At 43.0% G+C, this 20,251-nt stretch overlaps 1 protein-coding gene across 2 annotated transcripts in view; it reads right to left on the bottom strand.

The window, feature by feature from the left end:
• DYRK4 (dual specificity tyrosine phosphorylation regulated kinase 4) overlaps positions 1–20,251 on the bottom strand; it is an 827,849-nt gene that overhangs the window by 743,562 nt on the left and 64,036 nt on the right. For both annotated transcript variants that reach the window (XM_085652599.1, XM_085652598.1), the window contains exon 2: positions 896–1,030. In XM_085652599.1, coding sequence (XP_085508725.1) covers positions 896–1,030 — 135 coding nt within the window. The remainder of the gene's footprint in view (positions 1–895; positions 1,031–20,251) is intronic.

The following is a 20,251-nucleotide window of genomic DNA, read 5'->3' as shown; positions in this document are numbered from 1 at the left end:
TAAGGACCTCCTTGTGAAAGAGACATAAGTAATCTGCTATGCAAAGATGATCCATGAGTGCCAATGGTCTTTTATTGCTATATGTTATGACAAATATCAAATAAAGTGTTTTAATATAAGCAACTCTATAGGTAGGGCGGTCACACTGATGTTGACTTTATACTATGATCTTTCCCCGTTACATGTAGTTCACCCAGACCAGCCAGTAGCTGCAGAGGCTTGACCAAAGGCCCTTTACGTATGTCTATGTGTATGTCTGTGTTGTGTGTTGTATGCTGTGTGTTCTGCGGGTTGTGTTAGTGGTGAAAAAGGTCTTGGCAAACAGCTCAAACTGCATGTTGGGAGTCCTAAAAGGACCCAGGAATTAGGGTCCGCAGATTATGGCAAATAAATGTCTGGAAAAACACAGAAAAGGAGAAAAGTCTGAATTTGGGAACAAGGCAATGAAAAGAAATATTAACACAAAACAAGAAAACTCACTGAAAATGGGTTCGCAAAAAATACACAAGAAGCTAATTTAGGTTTCTGAGAGATTATGAATGTTGGTTAGTGCCATGATGCATGGTCTGGTGCCAAATCTATTTAACTCCTTTTGTGGGCTATTGAAAGTAAGGTTAAGATTAACACCTGGCATTATCTTCCACCATAATGAACAGTTCCACCTTAACCACTCCCTTCAGCCGCACTGCAATTTTGAAGGCATCACAACGTATTATACTAATTTAGAACTACAAAAAAAGGTCACTAAAATAAAAGGATTTACGCTTCTAAATTTTTCTTTTTCTGCAGCAAGATTTTGATATAAAAGTTGCTATGTGCTGGGAAAAACATGCTTATTACAAATATAATAAAACTATAATTATGAAGGAAAATTAATAAGTGCCAATTTTCTTACCTGCGAATTTTGCGCATTTTTATTGTATATAAGTGGAAAAATACTGCCTTGCTGATGCGACTTTGAATTTAATAATAAACCATGTTTGTCTTGGGAATCCAGAAGAGGAAGGGATTTAACACTGGAATTGAATTTCTGAAATTAAAGAATAAAAGCAAAAAACAGTGGTGTGTAACTTCACAATTTCACGTTTTGAGATAACAAACTCTAAGACATGTGCATATCAATAAAGGAAGCACCCCAATAATTATTGGTGGAGGAGTGGTCCTCAGTCTTGGTGTCTTGTGACAACGGCCCTCAGAGAAGCAATGCTTACATTTAGTTACTACAAACTATTGAAGAATTGGTACACAATCCCTTACCAACTACACAAAGCGGGCCCTTCACGTCCCATTGGCAACGGTGGGTGTCCGCTTCTCACAATGTTAAAAAACTTTGCATTTTAAGGCACTGAACATCACCGATTGCACCAAAATGTTGCTAATCAATGGCTGAACTCTTGCACAAGGTCACACATGAGAGGGGTTTTTTTTATATGTCGCAGGATCCAATGGATATGTTTTATAACACATGACCCCTTTTCTGAGACACGTACATTTCAGACTGGTGTTCATTAATTATTTTATTTGGTCTCTTTGCATACAATTATATCACGGTTATCACAATGGCCTAGGCAATGTCCTGCCTGATGCTACCTACGGTTTACTGCCGTCCTTCCACTGCCACCATCACCTCCCTCCTTCACCTTGTCCCATCACTCCTTCTCAGTCCCCTCCCCATCACTAGGGAACTTACAACTATAAGAGGGCAATTCGAATTCGAAAGAAGTGTATTGGTGGCTGTATGTCTTTAAAGCGTGTCAAGTAGCTGGGAGTAGTGTCCGAGTGCTTAGGATGGGGCAGAAGTAGGGGCCAGAAGTACTATCAACACTGGGAAACCAGGGATGTGTAAATTGCACACCAACTGGTTTGGAGTTGTAATTTACCACGCAACATGTAAAATAGAGGGGAGTCATAAACAAGGGTAACCCAGTATGCCAGAGGGGAATCTGGGTATGAATACTAAAATACACCACAGCTTTCATTATGGACTCAATTAGAAAAATCGTTTTTCGGCCCCTAATATATGATGTATCTATAAATGTAGGACTTCTGCATACATTTATTGCGCGAGTGTGGAGTTGTCACCCACAGCATAGCTTCAGAAGGGTTACTGTTGTTTATCTATTATGTACTAACAGACAGCAGTGCAAATTCCCCATCTGCAGGGGAGTCAAAAAATGAGCTGCCTATGAATAATAATTATGCAGGTCATATTTTGTGACCCGCTGTTCAAGATGTTAATGTAGGGAGGGTGGCCTCATGGTACACCAGATTACAATCCCTGTATTTGCTTTCCTAGCTTGTAAACATTCTTTTAAACAAGCCGTTATCCCGAACAAGTTGCTGTTTTTCAAACAAAAATGTTTCCCATTTGGGAAAACATTAGGGGGAGGAGGCAGCCGTCCCCTGGACCACTGCCAGCTCCCCCCAAGGCCCTCGGATAAGATTCCCATACTTTGAATCAGTTACTGTCCAACTTGAAAGGTCACAAAAATTGGAAATGTATTCCAAGAAACTACATTAAAAAAAGCATTGGCATAGCCAATAGATCTCGCCTTTGGGTACCGTATAAGTGTTTAGCCATGCAACACTTGATGTTGTTGCACCAAGGATATTGTGCTGGATAACTAAACACTTATAAGGTCCCAAAGGCTAGACCTATTGGCTATGCCAATGCTTGTTTCTTTTGCGAGTACATGACAGTGCCTTAGCCTCGCTGATAGCATGTAGAGTACTGCATCCGACAGATGCACTGCTACCGGCACCCATCTTTAAATGGATTTACAAACGTTCCAAGATCACTGTCTGTGCATGCCTGAGGAAGTACAGGGGTGAGGGGGTGTCATAGGTGTTTTTCTGAATAACTAAAAACATTCAAAGATGGCCACACGTATATGTAGGTGTTTGTGCACGCACAAGCATATAATTGCTTTTGTTCTACTTTATCATAAGTTTAATGTTCCAAGATGGGTAAGACGTGGCTTTCTTGGAACAGTAAACCAATTATCAGAAAACAATACTTGGCAAAGCCAACGTCGCTCTAGCCAAAGTCAGACCTATTGGCTTTGTCAATGCCTGTTGACATTCACGTGCTGCAACCACCCCTGTTTGACAACTACTTTGTTTTTGAACGGAAAAATAATGTTAGTACGGCATTATTTCTTTTACTGTTTGTGGCCATAGATGGGTTAAATAAAAAAGGCAAAACTCTAACCAAAAATGTGGAATCAAATATTTGTATGCACCAACTTTGCACCATTTTTGATTTGCTGCGGAACAGATGCAACATTGATGACGTGAAGGTATTCTCTCAAATTAAAGGCACGTGCTAAATACACAACAAGAAAGTAATAACGTGAGAAAACAGGCTTTGGCTAATGTGTTGATGGAGGGTTCGTCCACGTAAAGAGCATACATCAATCTGAAACCCCAGCTGCACACTGCAATCTCTTATCTGGTTTATATCACACTCGCTTGTCGTTTTGCTGTCTCTGCGTTTAATCAAACAAGCATTGGTCGCGGGGAATGCAAAGATGGGGGCTGCAGCGGACGAGAGAGGGGCGGAGGGAGTTGTGTGCCCGCGCGCGCCGGCAAACACGCGAGTGGTGCGCGAGCAGCAGCGCCCAAAGTAAAAGTAATCAGAAAGCTGGCAGCTGTGCACATTCACGCTCGCGTGAACGCAAGAATTAGGCCAGCAAAAGCCGGTGGGAAGCACTTTTAAATCCCACTTACTAAAAGTCTAGCAACAGCGCATGCGCTGCTGTAGGCTCGACCTAAAAAAACCTTACTTAGGTTCAAGGTGGCCAATGACTAGCCTTGGTGCAGATGAATGACAAGACCAGTCTGAGATACCCGCCCGCCTTCAAGGCAAATACACTGTATGGGATGACTTGTCCAGGTATGCATCACTTTTGGGTACGATTCAGTGCACATAGGCTTGTTCCTCATTTTCAATACATACATAATTGAATGATTGACTCTTTCATTTTAGCTACATATTTATCTAGTCCTTAACAAATAAAAGAAAAAGCTGCTTAGTAAGAATGACATTTGTATCTCATCGTTTCTTGGTTGACACCTTGATTCGTTCTCAGGGGTGCACACTTATTTATTGTTTCTTTTCATGCATTTATTACTTACATTTTTCAGTCCCCCTCCAGATCCTTAGTTACAAGGCTGAGGGTAAGCTTTTCGCTAACAACCCCATACATATTACGAGAGCAAGCTGGCCCAATTTTTCTTTAGTAATTCAATTTTTTTCCATATAGCTTTATGCTCTAGAGCTGCTATATGCAAGTGCTACAGGCTTTCTGCCTTGATGGTTCCTGTCTGGGGAGTAGAAATGTTGCTGACACAACAGTTATTTCTGTATAACAAAATTGTAGAAAGCTAGCATTATTTTCCCATGCTATAAACTGTGTGGTTGCTTTCATAGATTTCCTCTAAGGATTGGCAGTTGAAAGTTTTATGTTTCTATAGTCACTTAATCAAATTTTATCCATACTGCTAATACACCACTTGAGAACTGTGCCATCATTTCAATCCAATTGTGTGGCACTACTGAAATATACCGTATAGGTGAAAACACAATGTATACAGATAGTTAATGATTTGTTTTGAAAGAAAAATTACAGCAAATAAATAGGACAAGGTGATTAGATACTTAATATGAAACATCCCTTGATTGAGGAAATCTCAAATGTTCTTAAAAGTTATATAAAGTACAAATAATCTTGTGCAAAAAACTGGTGCTGAGACAATGCTCCGCCCTGAGTCATTAGTTCCATAGACACCGAGGGACCTATTCACATGGGTATTGTTAAGTATGTAATAAAGAACTCCTGGGCTGCTAATTTATGTATTTAAATGCCTTAGGGAATTGGATCATTAACTTCTAAATTGGGATAAATGGGAATATTCGGGGAATAGTCATATATAAGCAGTACAAAGAGAAAGGTCTGTGCCATTTTTTCACTTTTACTAATTGAGAGTTGGACATTTCGGCTGATTCACGAAGACGTGTAAGAGTACGTAAAAGAATGCACCTATAGTACTACTTCCCAATCTCATAAAGGCTTTTATGAATAGACACATAAGCATTTATTTCATTAATTGTAAAAAATAAAAAAAACTTTTGATTCTAGTATTACAATGCACTGGTTAAGATGTTTTACATGGCAGCCCCATTACATGAGCATCAGTTTCTCTTCTGGCCTGGGGTAAAAAGTGCAAATGATAAGTAACGTGGTGGGTGGGAAGATTGTTGAAAGGTTGACTGCACAGCAGTTCAGGGGGATTGTTACAGCACTTCAGGGACGAACATTTCTTAATATGTATTAAAGAGCTTTCTTGTTCAGTTCAGAGCCTTGGCGAGGTGGGCCTGTTTTTGCGTGTTTTATTGCCATATAACATCCTTCCTCTGTACACTGGAGAAGATCTAGTCCATTTCTGATACAGGCTACTGTTTGTGATCCAGATCTAAACTTTGCCTTTTCTCTAAAGTCAGATCAATATTGTACATTTTAATTATAGATTTAAAAAGAGGCTTTTGTTTTTTTGAATAAAGGGGGTGGGGTGATTTGTTGATAGTATGCACTAGTTTGTCATGGAAGGAGGTGTTAAAGATCTCCAAAAACAGAGTAGAAAGAGACAACGGGAGGACCATTCTTTCTAGTATGATGTGTGGGTGTAGCTGATTGCGGAAATTGACTAGAAGGAATACAGGATAATCAGGCCAGTTCTGTAGATGTGCAGTCAGAGATCCATTTTCAATGTTAAGAGTGAATACACGGTCCAGGGTGGAATGAGTAACTTTACAAAGCCTGCAAATTAGATGCATGCTTTTACTATGCAGGTGTCTTTACCATGCATGTCTTTATCACACATGCTAAGTACATGCAAAATAAATAAATATCGTTTTTATTTTTAACATTTTTTTCTTTTTTGGGGGTGTTGCAATTTCCACACTAGTAAAACTAGGCATCCAGTTCCCAGTCCTGAGGAGACGCTTAACGCAGATAGGGTTGAAATGCATAGACAATTACCCCCAATGGACTTTGTACCTCGGGATTAGGAAAATGGACTAAATATATGACCATGAGCAAACAAGCATTGTTCTTCCTGAATTGCACCCCTATCAGCCCACCTTGGTTGTTTATATCTCAAAGCAGAAGTGGTTTCCTTGTATCAAAACTATCACTTCACAGAGACTAGTTCAGGAAGCCTTTAACCCCTGCTCCCTTTCTCTGCATTAAAAAATCGTGGAACTGGTCTATTCTATTGTTTACACTGATTCACAGGTGATGGGTCACATGCACAATAAAGCACACAAAATCTTATATTTCTTTGTCTTCTCTCTGCATGTATGAAACACGTTGTCTAATCTATATCCATTCATTTGAAATGTAAAAAGATTACATGAATGTATACTGATCAACCGATTGACTTGCTGTGTGTGTACTGGCATTTAGCTGGTGGTGTGTGTGGACTGGCTTCTGACTTGTGATATGTGTGACTGGCATTTGGATGGTGGTGTGTGTGAAGTGGCACTTGCCTGGCATTGTGTGTGGACTTGCGCTTGACTGGCGGTGTGCGTTGACTGGTTCTTGGCTGGTGGTGTCCATCGACTGAAGCTTGGCTGTTGGTGTAAGTGGATTGGTGTTTGGCTGGTGGTGTGTGTGGATGGCAGTGTGTGTGGACTAGCAATTGGCTGGCAGTGTGTGTGGACTAGCACTTGGCTGGCAGTGTGTGTAGACTGGTGCTTGGCTAGCGGTGTACATGGACTGGTGCATGGCTGGCGGTGTGTGCAAACTGGTGATGTGTTGGTGCCTGGTAGCCAGTATGTGTCTTGACTTGCTTGAAGTCTGTTTGTCAGTTGTCTGATGTTTGGGTGCTTGGTGGTATGATTGGCGTGTTAGTCCTGTTGGCGTTTGAGAGTGATGGGCCCTAGAATGGAGCTGTTTGTAAAGGTAAGTGTTGTATTGTGTTAGACCCACAGCTGGCAGTGTGAATGGTTTCCTGTGTGTAATGAATGGAAGGCGTGTGAATGGAGTGAAAGCGGTTGGTGCCTTGACGTGGCTTTAAAGCTCATGAATTGTAAGTCAGTGGTTCTCTGATCTGATGTTGAAATAATTAACAATGACTTTTGGGGACATTATTTCATAAAGCCATTAGTGAATAAAGGTTTTTTATTAAACATTTACTTACCCTTGTGCCGAATCCAACCAGTATGCCTGTGATTGACTAATGGATGGGTATGCAATAATGTTCTGCTGTTTATTTTAGCTTTTTACTGTCAGTGCATACTCTCTCTGTAGTGAACACCTTCTGCCCTCACATCTTTTTGGAAATTGGTCACTACGGGAATAATACGTGGTATGCTTAATCTGGATCCCATAAGGTTTACTTACCCAAAAGCCCTTGTAAATTTGATTCATTTACAAAAACATATTTTTTCCACACATTTCTGTGTGGGGCAGCTGTGAGGTGGCCAGGCCAGCTCAAATTTCCTAACACCCAGCGTTGCCCCAAGTCTCCCAATTAAAATTCTACCTTGCTTGTGTGGGTGGGCCAAGTGCCTGTGACAGGGAAGTATCCAAAACGTATTGTGGACACATCAAAATTATCTATCACAAAACGAACTGGCTTTGCAAGGGGGCACCTGCGTTTATTGTCCCGAGCTAGTCAGCTATCCAGGGAAACCTCCCAAACCTAGACATTTATGAAAACTAGACACCCAGGGGAGTCCAGGGAGGTGTGGGTTGCATGGATCCTCCAATGTTTTCTTACTCAGAATCCCCTGAAAACCTAAAATGTAGCTAAAACGTCACATTTCCTCACATTTCTGTGTGGGAAAGTTGTGGGATCACTCGTCCAGCACAAATTTTCTACCACCCAGCATTCCCCCAGGTCTCCTGATAAAAATGTTAACCTCATTTATGTGGATGGGCCAGGTGCCAGCAATAGGGAAGGGCCCAAAATGTAATGTGGACATAACGATAACTATGGAAGGTGTACTAACTAGTCATGGTGTCATCAACCATGTAGGGAAACCTATCAAACTCAGATATTTCTGAAAACTAGAGACATGGGGATGTCCAGGGAGGTGAGGGTTGTGTGGACTCCCTCAAAGCTTTCTTACCCAGAATTCCCCACAAAGATGAAATGTTGAATAAAAACAGGAATTTCCCCTTAATTTCTGTAACGTAAGCTACAGGAATGTGCAGGGATCCACAAAATCCCTACCACCCAGCGTTCCCCCACTTGTACTGATAAAAACGCTACTGCACTGGTGTGCCAAGGCCTGGTGTCCACAACAGAAATTGATCACACGATGGTCAACTGTAGTCCTTGCATGAGGACTACTGTTGACCCTGATGCGATCCATTTACCGCTACCTACATTGCGAAAAATACATCATTTTTCAGTGGAAAAATGTGATGTGTCTACGTTGTGTTTGGCGCCCTTTCGTTTTGAGGGCACTTGGCCTACCCACACAAGTGATGCACCATTTTCCCCAGGAGACTTGGGGTAACACTAGGTGGTAGGAAATGTGTGGCTGCCTGCAGATTCCAGGACTTTTCATTACAGAAATACAAGGAAAATGTTGTTTTTTTAGGCAAAGTTTGAGCTTTGCAGGGGATTTTGGGTAAAACAATTTGGTGAAAGACACACAATTCACCCCACCCTGGACTTCCCCAGGTGCACATATCCCAGCTGTCACCCACTCCAGACATGTTCAGAGATATACAGCAACAGGCACCAAATGGCTAAAGTAACAAAATGCCAACTTTCTAAAAGAGGCCTTTTTAAGAATTGCAGTAAAAATTCCGACATCACCATAAATTTGGATTTTAAATTGTGATTCCAGAGACACCAAACATGGTCAGCTATATCTTCCGATTTAAAAACTAAGCTTATAAAATGTAATAAAGTAATCCCAATGTTATCCTATGGGGGATATGGGCCGTGCAGTAGTGAAAAAGTAATAAGCCATTTTTTGGGCTATTTGGGGTAGTTAGCACTTAGGCCTCCATACAGTTTTGTTCACATAAGCTATCCATGCCCAATTTGTGTCCCCAGACCTGGGGATTCTAAAGATACCCAGGATTTGTGGATTCCCCTCGAGGGGACGGAGAAATTAGCCAAAATAAAGTTAAATGTTGTGTTTTTGGGTAACAATTGTAAAAAGTGCTGCAGAACTGCTTTTTGCCTGCAAATGTCATCAATGAAAGGGTATGTGGTGCTAAAGTCACGCTCTTCCCAACTTTCAGGAACAGGAAGACTTGAATCAGAAAAACAATTTTTTAACACAATTTTGTCATTTTACTGGAAGATAGCCAGTTTTTCCTATTTTTTGTGCTAGCAGCCTCCTTTCAGTTTTTGGTGAAAATGGGTGTGAAAGCCATGGTGGATCCAGAAAGCTATACATTTCTGAATACTAGGCACAAATCCAAATTCAGCCAGGGTGGCCATTTGTGTAGATCCTTCAAGGTTTTCTTATAAAAAGTAGCATTTGAATTAAAAAAGTTGTGAAATTGAGTTGACAAAAACAGCCATTTGTGTGTACGTTCTCATCTGTAACTTCTTTTAACAATGGCAGATGTTTGAAAGAAATTTACTTTTACTTCTCCTGAACTCCTCTGATTGCAGGGAAATATATCGCTTGTAGGTTCTCCAAAACCCCGAAGTACTCAGAACCAACAACCAAGCTGCTCTTTACAATGGTTTTTCATTGTGTACCAACTATGCAGCAATTATTGTGGTAAATTATATAGAATAGCAAAAGGGTATGAAGAAAAACTCTGTATTTCTGAAACGTACACCAGATACTGAGTTTAGGCATAGTGCTTGTTTGTACATCTCTAAATTTATGGTCACCCCATACTGGCATATCTTTCAGAGGTCATTATGTAAAATGTCTTCTGTGTTACACACTTGCATACGTTTGAAAGACAAACATGTAGAGATATTCAATTGGTAATAACATATATTCTACTATTCTGTATTCTCACGTCTTTAAAAAAAAATGGCACGTCACTTGTGTGGTTGGGCCTTGCACCTGTGACAAAAGCACCCCCCTCCCCCAAACGTGACCTAGGAGTCATCATATTTCACCCAGCAGAATGCATGCTTTTTAACAAGATGTCTAGCTGTGGATTTTGGGCCCCAGCTCAGCTGGCACCTAGCGAAACATACCAAAACAAGCTCATTTTTTAAGACTAGACACAGAGGGGAGTCCAGGGTGGGATGACTTGTGCGGCTTTCAACAGGTTTTTTTACCTAGAATTCCCTGCAAAGATCAAACTTTGCCTAAAACCACATTTTTTTGCATTTCTGTGAGGAAAAGTCCTGGAATCTGCAGGCAGCCACAAATTTCCTTCCAGCCAGCGTTCCCCTAAGTCTCCCGAGGAAAACAGTGCCTCGCTTGTGTGGGTATGCCAAGTGCCGCAACACGAAAGGGCGCCAAATGCATCATAGACACATCACATTTTTCAATTGAAAAACAATCTGTTTTTTGCAATGTGGGTAGCTGTGGAATTTGGGCCCTAGCTCAGTCGGCACCTAGGGAAACCTACTAAAGCAACACATTTTAGAAAACTAGACACCTGGGGAAGTCCAGGGTGAGGTGAATTGTGTGTCTTTCACCAAATTGTTTTACCCAAAATCCCCTGCAAAGCTCAAACTTTGCCTAAAAAAACTAATTTTCCTTGTATTTCTGTAATGAAAAGTCCTGGAATTATTATGGAAACTGTTGTTTGTGGAGCCTGCAGCTAGATGTTTAGTTATGTGGACCCTCTTTTCAAAATGTCTTGGAATGTGAAGATATCCACTGGTGAGGTCCCCTTGGGTGATGCCTCTGGAGATGTTTGAATGTAGAATATGCAGGAACCTAATGAATAACTCCTAGAAGTAGGTGAGATGAAAGGAAATCTTCCTTGTTTATGTCTCTCTGGATTTTTCTGTTTTGGAGAAGCCAGTGAGGTGTCAATAGTGTTGTGGGCAACATCAAAGTGCCTCTTGGCACCATCATTGAACCGTAAGACTGGAGTAGTCTATGAGAATCAGCAAGTAAGGAAAGAACTGCATGTCTTGGTGGCAAACCTGAAGTTGGGTGAAGGACAGAGATGGTGGTAAAATGTGATTCAAAATCCTCTACCACAGTGGTTCACGCTTGTAAATGATCACAGATCTTTTAAAAGTCTGATCCATTGATCTGGTGCTTCAAAGTAGAGAACAAGTGAGAATGTTGTCTTATCCAGTTTATTTTATTAATCAAAGTTCGTCTGATAATCCAGACTTACAGGAAAAACGGAATGTGCAGCTAACATGTGTTTCGTTCTCCTGTGGAATGCAGGCCTGGGGCTTTTTCAAGACATAACAATAATATTCTGGTTATAGATAAGTTTGTGATTTCACAAGAAAATAGTATCTATGAGTAGTATTAAGGCATTTTCCCTTGGTAGTAAGGGTCGAGCTTGGTCTTCCTGGACTGCTTGTGTAAACTGTGTGTTCGTTTAAGCAATATCGGGCTGCATCTCCGTTGTCCATGCGGTCCTCTACCAGAATAACAGGTCTTGGCACAGGTAGTGGAGCTGACCTGTCATCAGTTTAGACATCTATTAATGCTTCTGAAAAAAACAAAAAAACTGAATTTGCAGTGTCAACATGTCAATCTCCTTGGCATTAATCATCTTGACTGACTTCGATAACATGAAAGTAGATCTCCTAAATGGTGACCAGCAATGTCTTCTCAGCATCAAGTGTTCTGCTGTTGAATGTCTCGCCATTGATGGTTGAGTTGGAGGCCCAGGTGTCAGCATCGCTAGGGATGGATCCAGAGAGGATTTGACGGTAACAGTTGCCGTGGTGGCCTCAATGGCAAACAAGTTGGTGCTGACTCCTGTCTTGATATAGACTGATGCTCCCAGGTGTAGTGGGAGTGTCCATAATGATGACGATGAGGTTTTCTCCATCCTCTGTCACTAGATTTCCCTTTATTGGAGTATTTTTTATCAAGAAGTCATGGTCTCAATAGAGAGAACCCCCTCTCTGGACTGTTTCTTCTGCTTCTTTCTCTTCTCTTGAGCTTGTATGTCTTCAATGTCTAAGGTAAATACCTTCCCTGCCGTTAATGGCTCTCTTTGTTATTTCGCGACACATTATGTACTCTTTCGCAGAATGTGTGGCAAGTAGACATGCCACACAAATTGAATGAGGTTCAGAAGTTTTTTTTACTTCAAATGAAGGGCATTTCAAAAAGAGAGGTGGTATTTTGTGTGAAAATAGCTTTTCTCAGATGGCAAAGGGGCAGAAAGTATTATGTTAAAAACATCAAATGAAAGTCAAAAATCTTGAACCCAAATAAAAACTCCAGGAACATCGGGTAGTAAAGCTAAGAAAGTGTTCTGAGATATTCTTAGCATGAGCTGCAATAAAAGCTGAGGCTGTGTGGTAAACTGCCAGTACAGTGCATGACTGGAAATGGAAGTTGCTGGCTCCTTAAAGGGACAGTGAATGTTATCTGCAGCTTCTGCACTTTTAACCTTGCATGCATCTTTTCCTTCATTTTTCTCTTTCGATTTTTAGATAATGTTGCATTTTTTTAAATAGCTGCTGTAACATGGTCTTACTGCTACAGTGCTAGTAGTGTAGATCTGGATCTCCTGCTGCCCGATTTAAGGGTGATTGTTTCCACAATGTCACTACACTGGAATGTGCAGTATGCAAGTGCCTCGAGAAGATGCCACCTTCATAGTAGGAAAAAGTCAAAGGCGTAAAATATGTCTTTGCTGATGAAGTCGTCAATGGTTTAGAGAAAGCCAGTAGTTAGGAATCCAGGTGAGGAAGTTCCAAGAGTGAAGAGTCAGGATTAGCAAGTGGGGGGAGCAAGAAAAATGAAGAAACACAGTTCTGTTGCAATACACCCTCCAATCAGACTGAGGCCCTTAAACAGAAAAAGGACAGGAAATGGAAAAAAACATCTAACACCGCATGACAGGACGCATAATAGATTAGGGAAGTAAAGATGAAACCAAGGAAGAAACAGGGAAGAGATAAAGAAAAGAAAGGAAAGCAACAAAAAAGAAAAGACAATGAAAACCTGAAGTGGACTGCTTGCAGGGTCATCTTAAAAAGGTACCTGGAAACCCTCAGGCAGGAGATTGCCTTTTTTGTTGAAGAGTGAAAGAGCCACATCCAAGAGCCTAGGAACAGGTCAAGGTGAGAGACCCTCACAAGCCACAGCTGCGGCTTCGTACTGAGTTTTCTGAGTCTTGGGAACCACGGTTCACGGGCACCCAGGTGACCAAGAAACAGTGGGCGCAACAGTATACTCCCCCCTCTCAAGGCTTCTCAGGAAAGGCCAGAAAAACTGGCAAATCAGTCTTAGGGAATGTACTGAAGAGACAGGAATCCAAGGATATTAACTAGCAGGATAGCCTTCACAGTGAATGAGGAACTGCAACCAACATCGGAAAAATTGGGTGCCACAAAGCTAGCTGACTTCTTATTCTGGTCCTCCATCTACCATAACGGGAGGAGAAGAGATCTGATGAAAAGGATCAGGTTCAAAAGGCTTTAACTCGAAGATATGAAATATTCCAAGAGTTAGGAAGACAGAGGCTAAAGGCTACTAGATTGATTTGTTTGGTTATAACAAAGGTCCCAAGGAATCAAGGACAAAGCCTGACTGGAAACTTTGGAGTGGGCGGAAACTTGGAAGACAACCAAACCTCTCCCACATTAAAGTTTGGAACAAGTCCTTTTAATTTTTCAGTCCAGGCCTTTATAGCTGCCTTAGAATCCTGAAGATTCTGAGCAATGACTCTATCAGAGTCAAGTTTCTCTAGAAAATCTACAGCAGCAGGCACAAGAGGAGTTGATAGCGGAGAAAAAGGAAAGGAACAAAAATGGAAGCCCTGGATAAGATAGAATTGAGAGACTTTAGTAGCAGAGGAAACAGAGTTGTTATATAAGAACTCAGCTAAGGTAGGTATTTGTTACGAGTTGTTTTGATTGGCATTACAGAAACACCTTAGATTTTGCTCAAGGCTCTGTTTGACCCTTTATGTCTGACTGTTTGACTGTGTATGGAAACCTGATGACAGACATGATGGATACTCGAGTAAAGCAAATTGATCTGTCCCTGCCGGACCCTATCCCCTTAATCTGGACAGATCATTATTGGGTCCAGTTTAACTGGACTACTTCCCGTCAGGGTAATTGTCTAATGCCTCACCTATCCTGACCTTTCTCCAAAATTACAAATGATAATCTGCTGGCAGCTTTGGAAAGCAATACCCCATCCCTTTTAGGTCCCATTGACTCCGATTTCATGGAATATGACAGCTGGCTGTGCACTTCTGTGGAGAGACTTGCCCCTCCCCAATCGTGCTTCCTGTAGAAAAAAGATCTCTAATCCCTGGTGTTGTGAGAACCTTAAACAAGAGGAAAAGTTATGTAAAAAAGTGGAAAGGCATTGAGAAAAAACTACAATTTAGGATCTAAAGAATTATTTAAAATAGCCTTGAAGAAATATGTGACCTTGATAAACTCCACAAAGAGAGAGTATTATGAAGGACGGATAGAAAAGCAGTGAATAAACCAAAATAAATCTTTAAGGTTGTGAAGGACTTTGCCAATCCTGTGACATGCCACAGAAGCAAGGTCCCCATTGACAGAGTGGTTTGAGTAACTTGCAATATTTTTTCATAAGAAGATCCAGGAAATCCAAAAAAGCCTCTTGGCAGAACTGAACCTGGAGGTGGATGCTGGTAGTTCAATTCAGGATGCTACTCTTACTTCTTGTTCAGCACGATTTCTCTGGAAAACTCTAGGGTTGAGATCCCAAATCTTAAATCTGGTTCTGTGAATGATCCAGGTCCCCTTCCATCCTGCCGTTAGGAGTGTATGTTATCAACCCTATCCTGAATGCGGTGCTGAATCAGTCCTTAGTCACTGCTGTGGTACCTTTATGCTGGAAAAGAGTAAAAATTGTCTCTCTATTAAAAAGACAAGTGCGGATCCGGATGTTCCAGGCAATTACAGGGCAATATCCCTCCTTTTTGCACCTTCTAAGATAGCTGAAAACTTCATGAACCCTCAACTCTAAATATTTAGAGGCCAACAGGCTTTTCCATTCCGAGCCAATCAGGATTTAGAACTGAGACGGCCTTGTTGGATGTCTCCTATCTCATAAGAAGTACTGTCTATGCAGGCGGTAGGACAGTCCTGGCATTGTTGGTTCTGTCTGCAGCATTCAACACGGTCCCACATGCCATGCTTTCAGGAGACTGGCATTAGGGATAATGCCTGGAAATGGTTGAAGTCCTTCCTTGAGGATAGGAGTCAAGAAGTCTGGCTACCTCCTTATTCCCTACATGTCTTCCCAGAAACGCTTGTTATGCGGGGTCCCCCAGGGCTCCGCACTAAGTCCTCTCCTCTTCAACGCCTACCTCTTGCCACTCGCCGCACTGGTTGAATCCTGTGGAGTAAAGGTGATCCCCTATGCGGATGACACCCAACGGCTGTTTTCCTTCAAACATCAACTGTTTCAAGCTGAACTCGGATAAAACCGAGGTGCTCTTCTTTAACCAGCATACCCACCCACCCGCGGCGCTCTGGTGACCTCAAGAACTGAATATCCCCCCCCCCCCCCGAGCCTGTGGACTCTGTGCGAAACTTGGGGTTTAGAATCGTCAAAGAGCTCTCATGTAAATCTCATATTAGGCAAGTCTCCTCCTGTTTTAGGAAGTTTCGAATTCTGAGGAAATTCCTCCATTTCCTCTCTCTTGACTGCAGAAGGACGGTAATCCACACTTTCATCACTTCCCACTTGGACTACGCCAACAGCCTCTATTTGGGACTCCCTGCTTATCTGACCCGCAGACTCCAAACGATCCAGAACGCTGCAGACAGATTGTTAGGCAAGGTACCTTTTCGCCATTCTATCACACCCCACTTGAGAGACCTCCATTGGCTGCCCGTCATCAGGGGCATTGAATTTAAGGCACTCACCCTGGCGCACAGAGTTACCAGAGGCCAAGGCCTGGCTTAACTGAGAGCCAGACTTCAACATTACCATTATAACAGGGCCCTGAGATCCAACCATCTGCGGCTCCTCACCATTCCCGGCTTCCGCAAAGCGAGGACTGGAGGCAGAGCTCTCTCTGTCAGGACTGCAAAATTATGGAATGCCTTGCCACTTTCTCTCCGCCTGATTGAATCAGAACCTGCCTTCCGACAAGCTCTAAAAACCTGGCTCTTCAACAGCCCTTAGAAACACTCACTGTGCACCCGTATCAGTCATCCGCTTCAGCACCGGGACACTTCAGTTGGGGGTAGCTGTGTGCTTCACAAATGTCTAAATAAATAATATAAATAAATTCCTCTGTTAGCCGAAGGGTTTCAGTCAGGTCTCAGCACTTAGCCCCACATGTTTTATGAATATATGACCCCCGGGCCAATGTGGTGGAATCATTTGGGGCTAAAATGATTTCTTACGTAGATGACACCCAGATTGTCTTTGCTTTCGGCAAAAGGGTGTCTATTGATTAGGATGCCATTCAATCTTGGCTCTCAGCAGTCTTCCAATGGATGACTCACAACCATTTGAAGTGTATCACCGAGAAGATGGAGGTGCTCAGTTTTGGACACAACTTTGCTCGTAATTTGAATGTCCACTGGCCTGTAGGGGTGCCCCCACCAGATATCCAGGCAGATTCTGTAAAAAAGTTGGGGATTAAATTTGATAATGAAATGTCATTCCACAATCAAATTATCTCGGTGGTAGGTATGTGCTTTGGCATCTTATGCATACCAAAACAATTCTTGCACTTTCTCTCAACTCCAACTAAGATTACAGTGGTATTGGCCCTGGTTATGTCCAGATTGGACCATGCCAACACATTATATTCCACCTCCCAATGTATCTTCTGAGTAGACACCAAACTGCCCAGAACTTGTTCTTGGTCTCCCAAGATGAGAAAACATTTCTAAGCATTTTCCCAATCTCTACTGGCTCCCAGTTGAAAAACTAATTCTTTTTAAGTCTTCTCTTTTAATGCACAGAGCTCTCCATCAGTCAAGACCTGATTATCGTTCTGCCAGGATTGCCTACTACAGCCCCACGAGAATGCTACATTCAGCCAATAATCCTCTGGCAAACATTCCGAAAGTTTATTTGTCTAAAGCAGGCAGACATTTCTGGGCCCAGTCGATTAGAACAATCTCCCTCAATACTTGCGACAAATAAAGGCTGAAGTAGTATGTAAGAAAAGACTCAAAACTTGGCTCTTCTCACAGTAAATTTCATCCTCTGTTTTCTTGCATTGACTGTATAGCACCGTGACACTCTTTGAGCAGCTGAGCGCTTTATAAAATGTATCACTATCAGTATCGCTAGGACACACACGGTGGAACACAATGCTGGCTACAACATTAGGGCTCTAGCAGTTAATGTATTCTTACTATATTAATCACCTTGAACCTACATTCCATTCCGAAATGGTTATAATACATATAACATGAGGGCGGCTGCTGGCAACATAATTAGAATAAAGAAGGGCAAAATATTCTACGGAATCCTCTACATTGCTACCGGATTCAGTTTCTGCACAAAAGCTGAATGAAACCGAATTACAGCTAATAAATGAAGTAGGGCCAAGATGAAAATATCCGAAAGGAAACATTGGAGTTTAAAGACCACTAATCATTATCCTGTGACATACAGTCTATGAATGCCTAGCACTGAAAGACTGGATGTCACTAATCTAATTATTGATAATCAAAATGCAAAAAGTGAGCATTTTCAGCGAGTTCCTTTTCAATGCTTTGGACTTTCGACCAACCGAGTTAAAAAACGTAATTTGCAGACATCAAAGAAAGATACAAGTGTAAAGCTTGTACTCGCCTCTAAGATTGCCAGAGTAAGAGAGAAGACAACAGTATCATCGCACCCATGTTTCTGTTAGATAACAGCAAGTATTCCAACACTGCCAGGGTGTTGGTCGAATAACCTCTATTTCTGAAATACAAAAACACCCTTACTAGTCTAGCTTCAGGGCCAAAACCGAAATCAAAAGATGGAGGGTAATTTTCAGACTTGCTAAACTCGAATCCCCATGCCTTAAATTCCCAGGACGCGTATAGGAAGCTGTCTCAGGGCTATGAATAGAGCTGAGCTTTGGAAACTAGGCAACATTTTGTTTGGTTGGACTAAGTCTTTCATTCAGCCGCGGCCCGTGCAGGTAAGAGCGGTAGGGCCGGGTTGGGATTCAACAGACAACCACGAGGAAAAATTAAATAAATAATTGATTTTCCCTCACAGTCTGTCCAAATCCCCCCCACCCCACCCGGCCCCGCCGCCTCACCACTCTTACCAGCACGGGCCGCGGCTGCTTTCATTGACTGCACCAATGAGACTTGACAAGGTCATTTCTAATCACGAGCTTTGTTAAAATGAGAGTTCTTATGTGAGCTGTCTGAATCTGACGAACGTCTAATGGACTTGCAAGGGCAAATCCTGAAAGTAATTACAAATAATGAACAGCATCCACAGGTATTCCTGGGGCTTTGATACCATGCCATCAGACTGTGTGTTCTATAGAGCAGGACTGTTGACCTCATTTGGAACACAAGAAGGAAGGGACCAACAAACTTCATTGGAACAAGTGAAAAAAGCTGTTTTGAAGGCTCCAGGGGAAGTCAGTAGTTACCAGGACCAACTGTATCAATTGAGGTCTTTTACTTCTGGTGTCTTGGGGCTGCCATACTGAGGACCCTAAGTCTAGGGACAAAGTAACCATTTTAGAACATAACTCCCAGTGTAGTGGGACAGGGTAATCAAAGGTTGATTTGTGGAGTTACTGTGGGCTATAAACTCAAAATTCAGCAATGCACAAATTATAACACTAAATAAAACAATGTCTGGGGGTATGGCCAAGATGGCGGGGGAGTAACAGCATTTCTCTGGAGCTCCACTCGCCTAGGCCGATCCAAAGCATCCAAAAGCTATCCTGGGACCTTATATCGGGATGAAAAGGGGCCCGTGTGCTGTGGAATAGGTGGGGGCAGCTGTGCGGGACCCCTTGACCTCCGTGACCCGAGATCTGCAGCGGAATAGCGGAGGCCCTGGGTGGCGCCTCGGCCGGGTTGCCAGTGAACATCGGGAAGGCCGGGCCTCGTAGTCGCCGGGCCTTTGCCTGAGAAGTGCCGGGCCTGCTGGGGAATCAGTGGAGCGCGGTGTAGGTAACCGTGGGTGTCCGGAGGAGCCCCTGGAAACCGAGAGTTTACCAAGCTGTCAGCGGAACTGGGACGAGGAGCAGACGGGCCGGGTGACCGGGAGCTGGCCGCAGAAGACACAAGGTGGGCGGCCTGTCGGCAGGACTGCACCCTACTGGAGCAACAGTGAGTAGCATTCCCCCAAGCAGGACAGCAAAGACCTACAAGGCGGACGTTAGAGGTACCGCCGTTGGACACCCAACGGAGCGGTGGTGGATGCTGCCTGTGAGCGACCCGGTGCAGGTGAGAGCGGCAGAGTAGGCCGGGCTGCTGAGCCGGGGCTTGATTGGGGGACGTACAGGCTAGCCGCGACACCAGCAACTGAGCGAGTACGAGCGTGCCCTGATGCGCCTTGCGTGAGACTGGCCCGCGGACAGGAGCAGCCGAGAACTTGCGCACAGTCATACCTGAGTAGACCTGGGGCTGATTTAAGCCCTCCCCTCTGGGGGTTTGCAGAGAGGTGGGAAGCTGACCCACGACCGTCCTGGATCACCGCACAGCTTTCCCGGGAGGCGGCTAAGAACTAGAGGCGGGCCGATTAACACTCGCTGCCATTTTGAAACAACAGTGCGATTCACGCCAGATTACAGGCAAATTTTTGTTTTCTCTCTTCTTTCTGTCCTATCTTTCTCTCATTCTTCTTCATCCTTCTCTTCCCACTATGGATGTCTAAGGCCAACCTTACCGGGGACGGGGAGGGCTGCCAGTCGGGTGGTCTGGGAGTTTGCTGGTCTACAAGGGAAATTGATATGCAGATGTGGGGAAATGGGCTACAACGAGGAGGATCATATCCCTTTTTTAGCAGGTTTGGGCTCACTTTTGCTGGCTGCTAAGATGGGTAAAACATACACTCCTGGGCACTGGATGGGGAACTGTCACTTGGGTCACTACAGCACCCCCTCGGACAGCGGCTGGGAGGGAAATGAATGAAATGAATGAAATTAAATTAAATTAAATGAAAAAACCATTTGTT

The sequence above is a fragment of the Triturus cristatus genome, chromosome 4_1 (assembly GCF_964204655.1).
Source record: "Triturus cristatus chromosome 4_1, aTriCri1.1, whole genome shotgun sequence".
Classification (NCBI taxonomy): Eukaryota; Metazoa; Chordata; class Amphibia; order Caudata; family Salamandridae; genus Triturus; species Triturus cristatus.
This window is presented reverse-complemented; position numbering and strand designations above follow the sequence as displayed.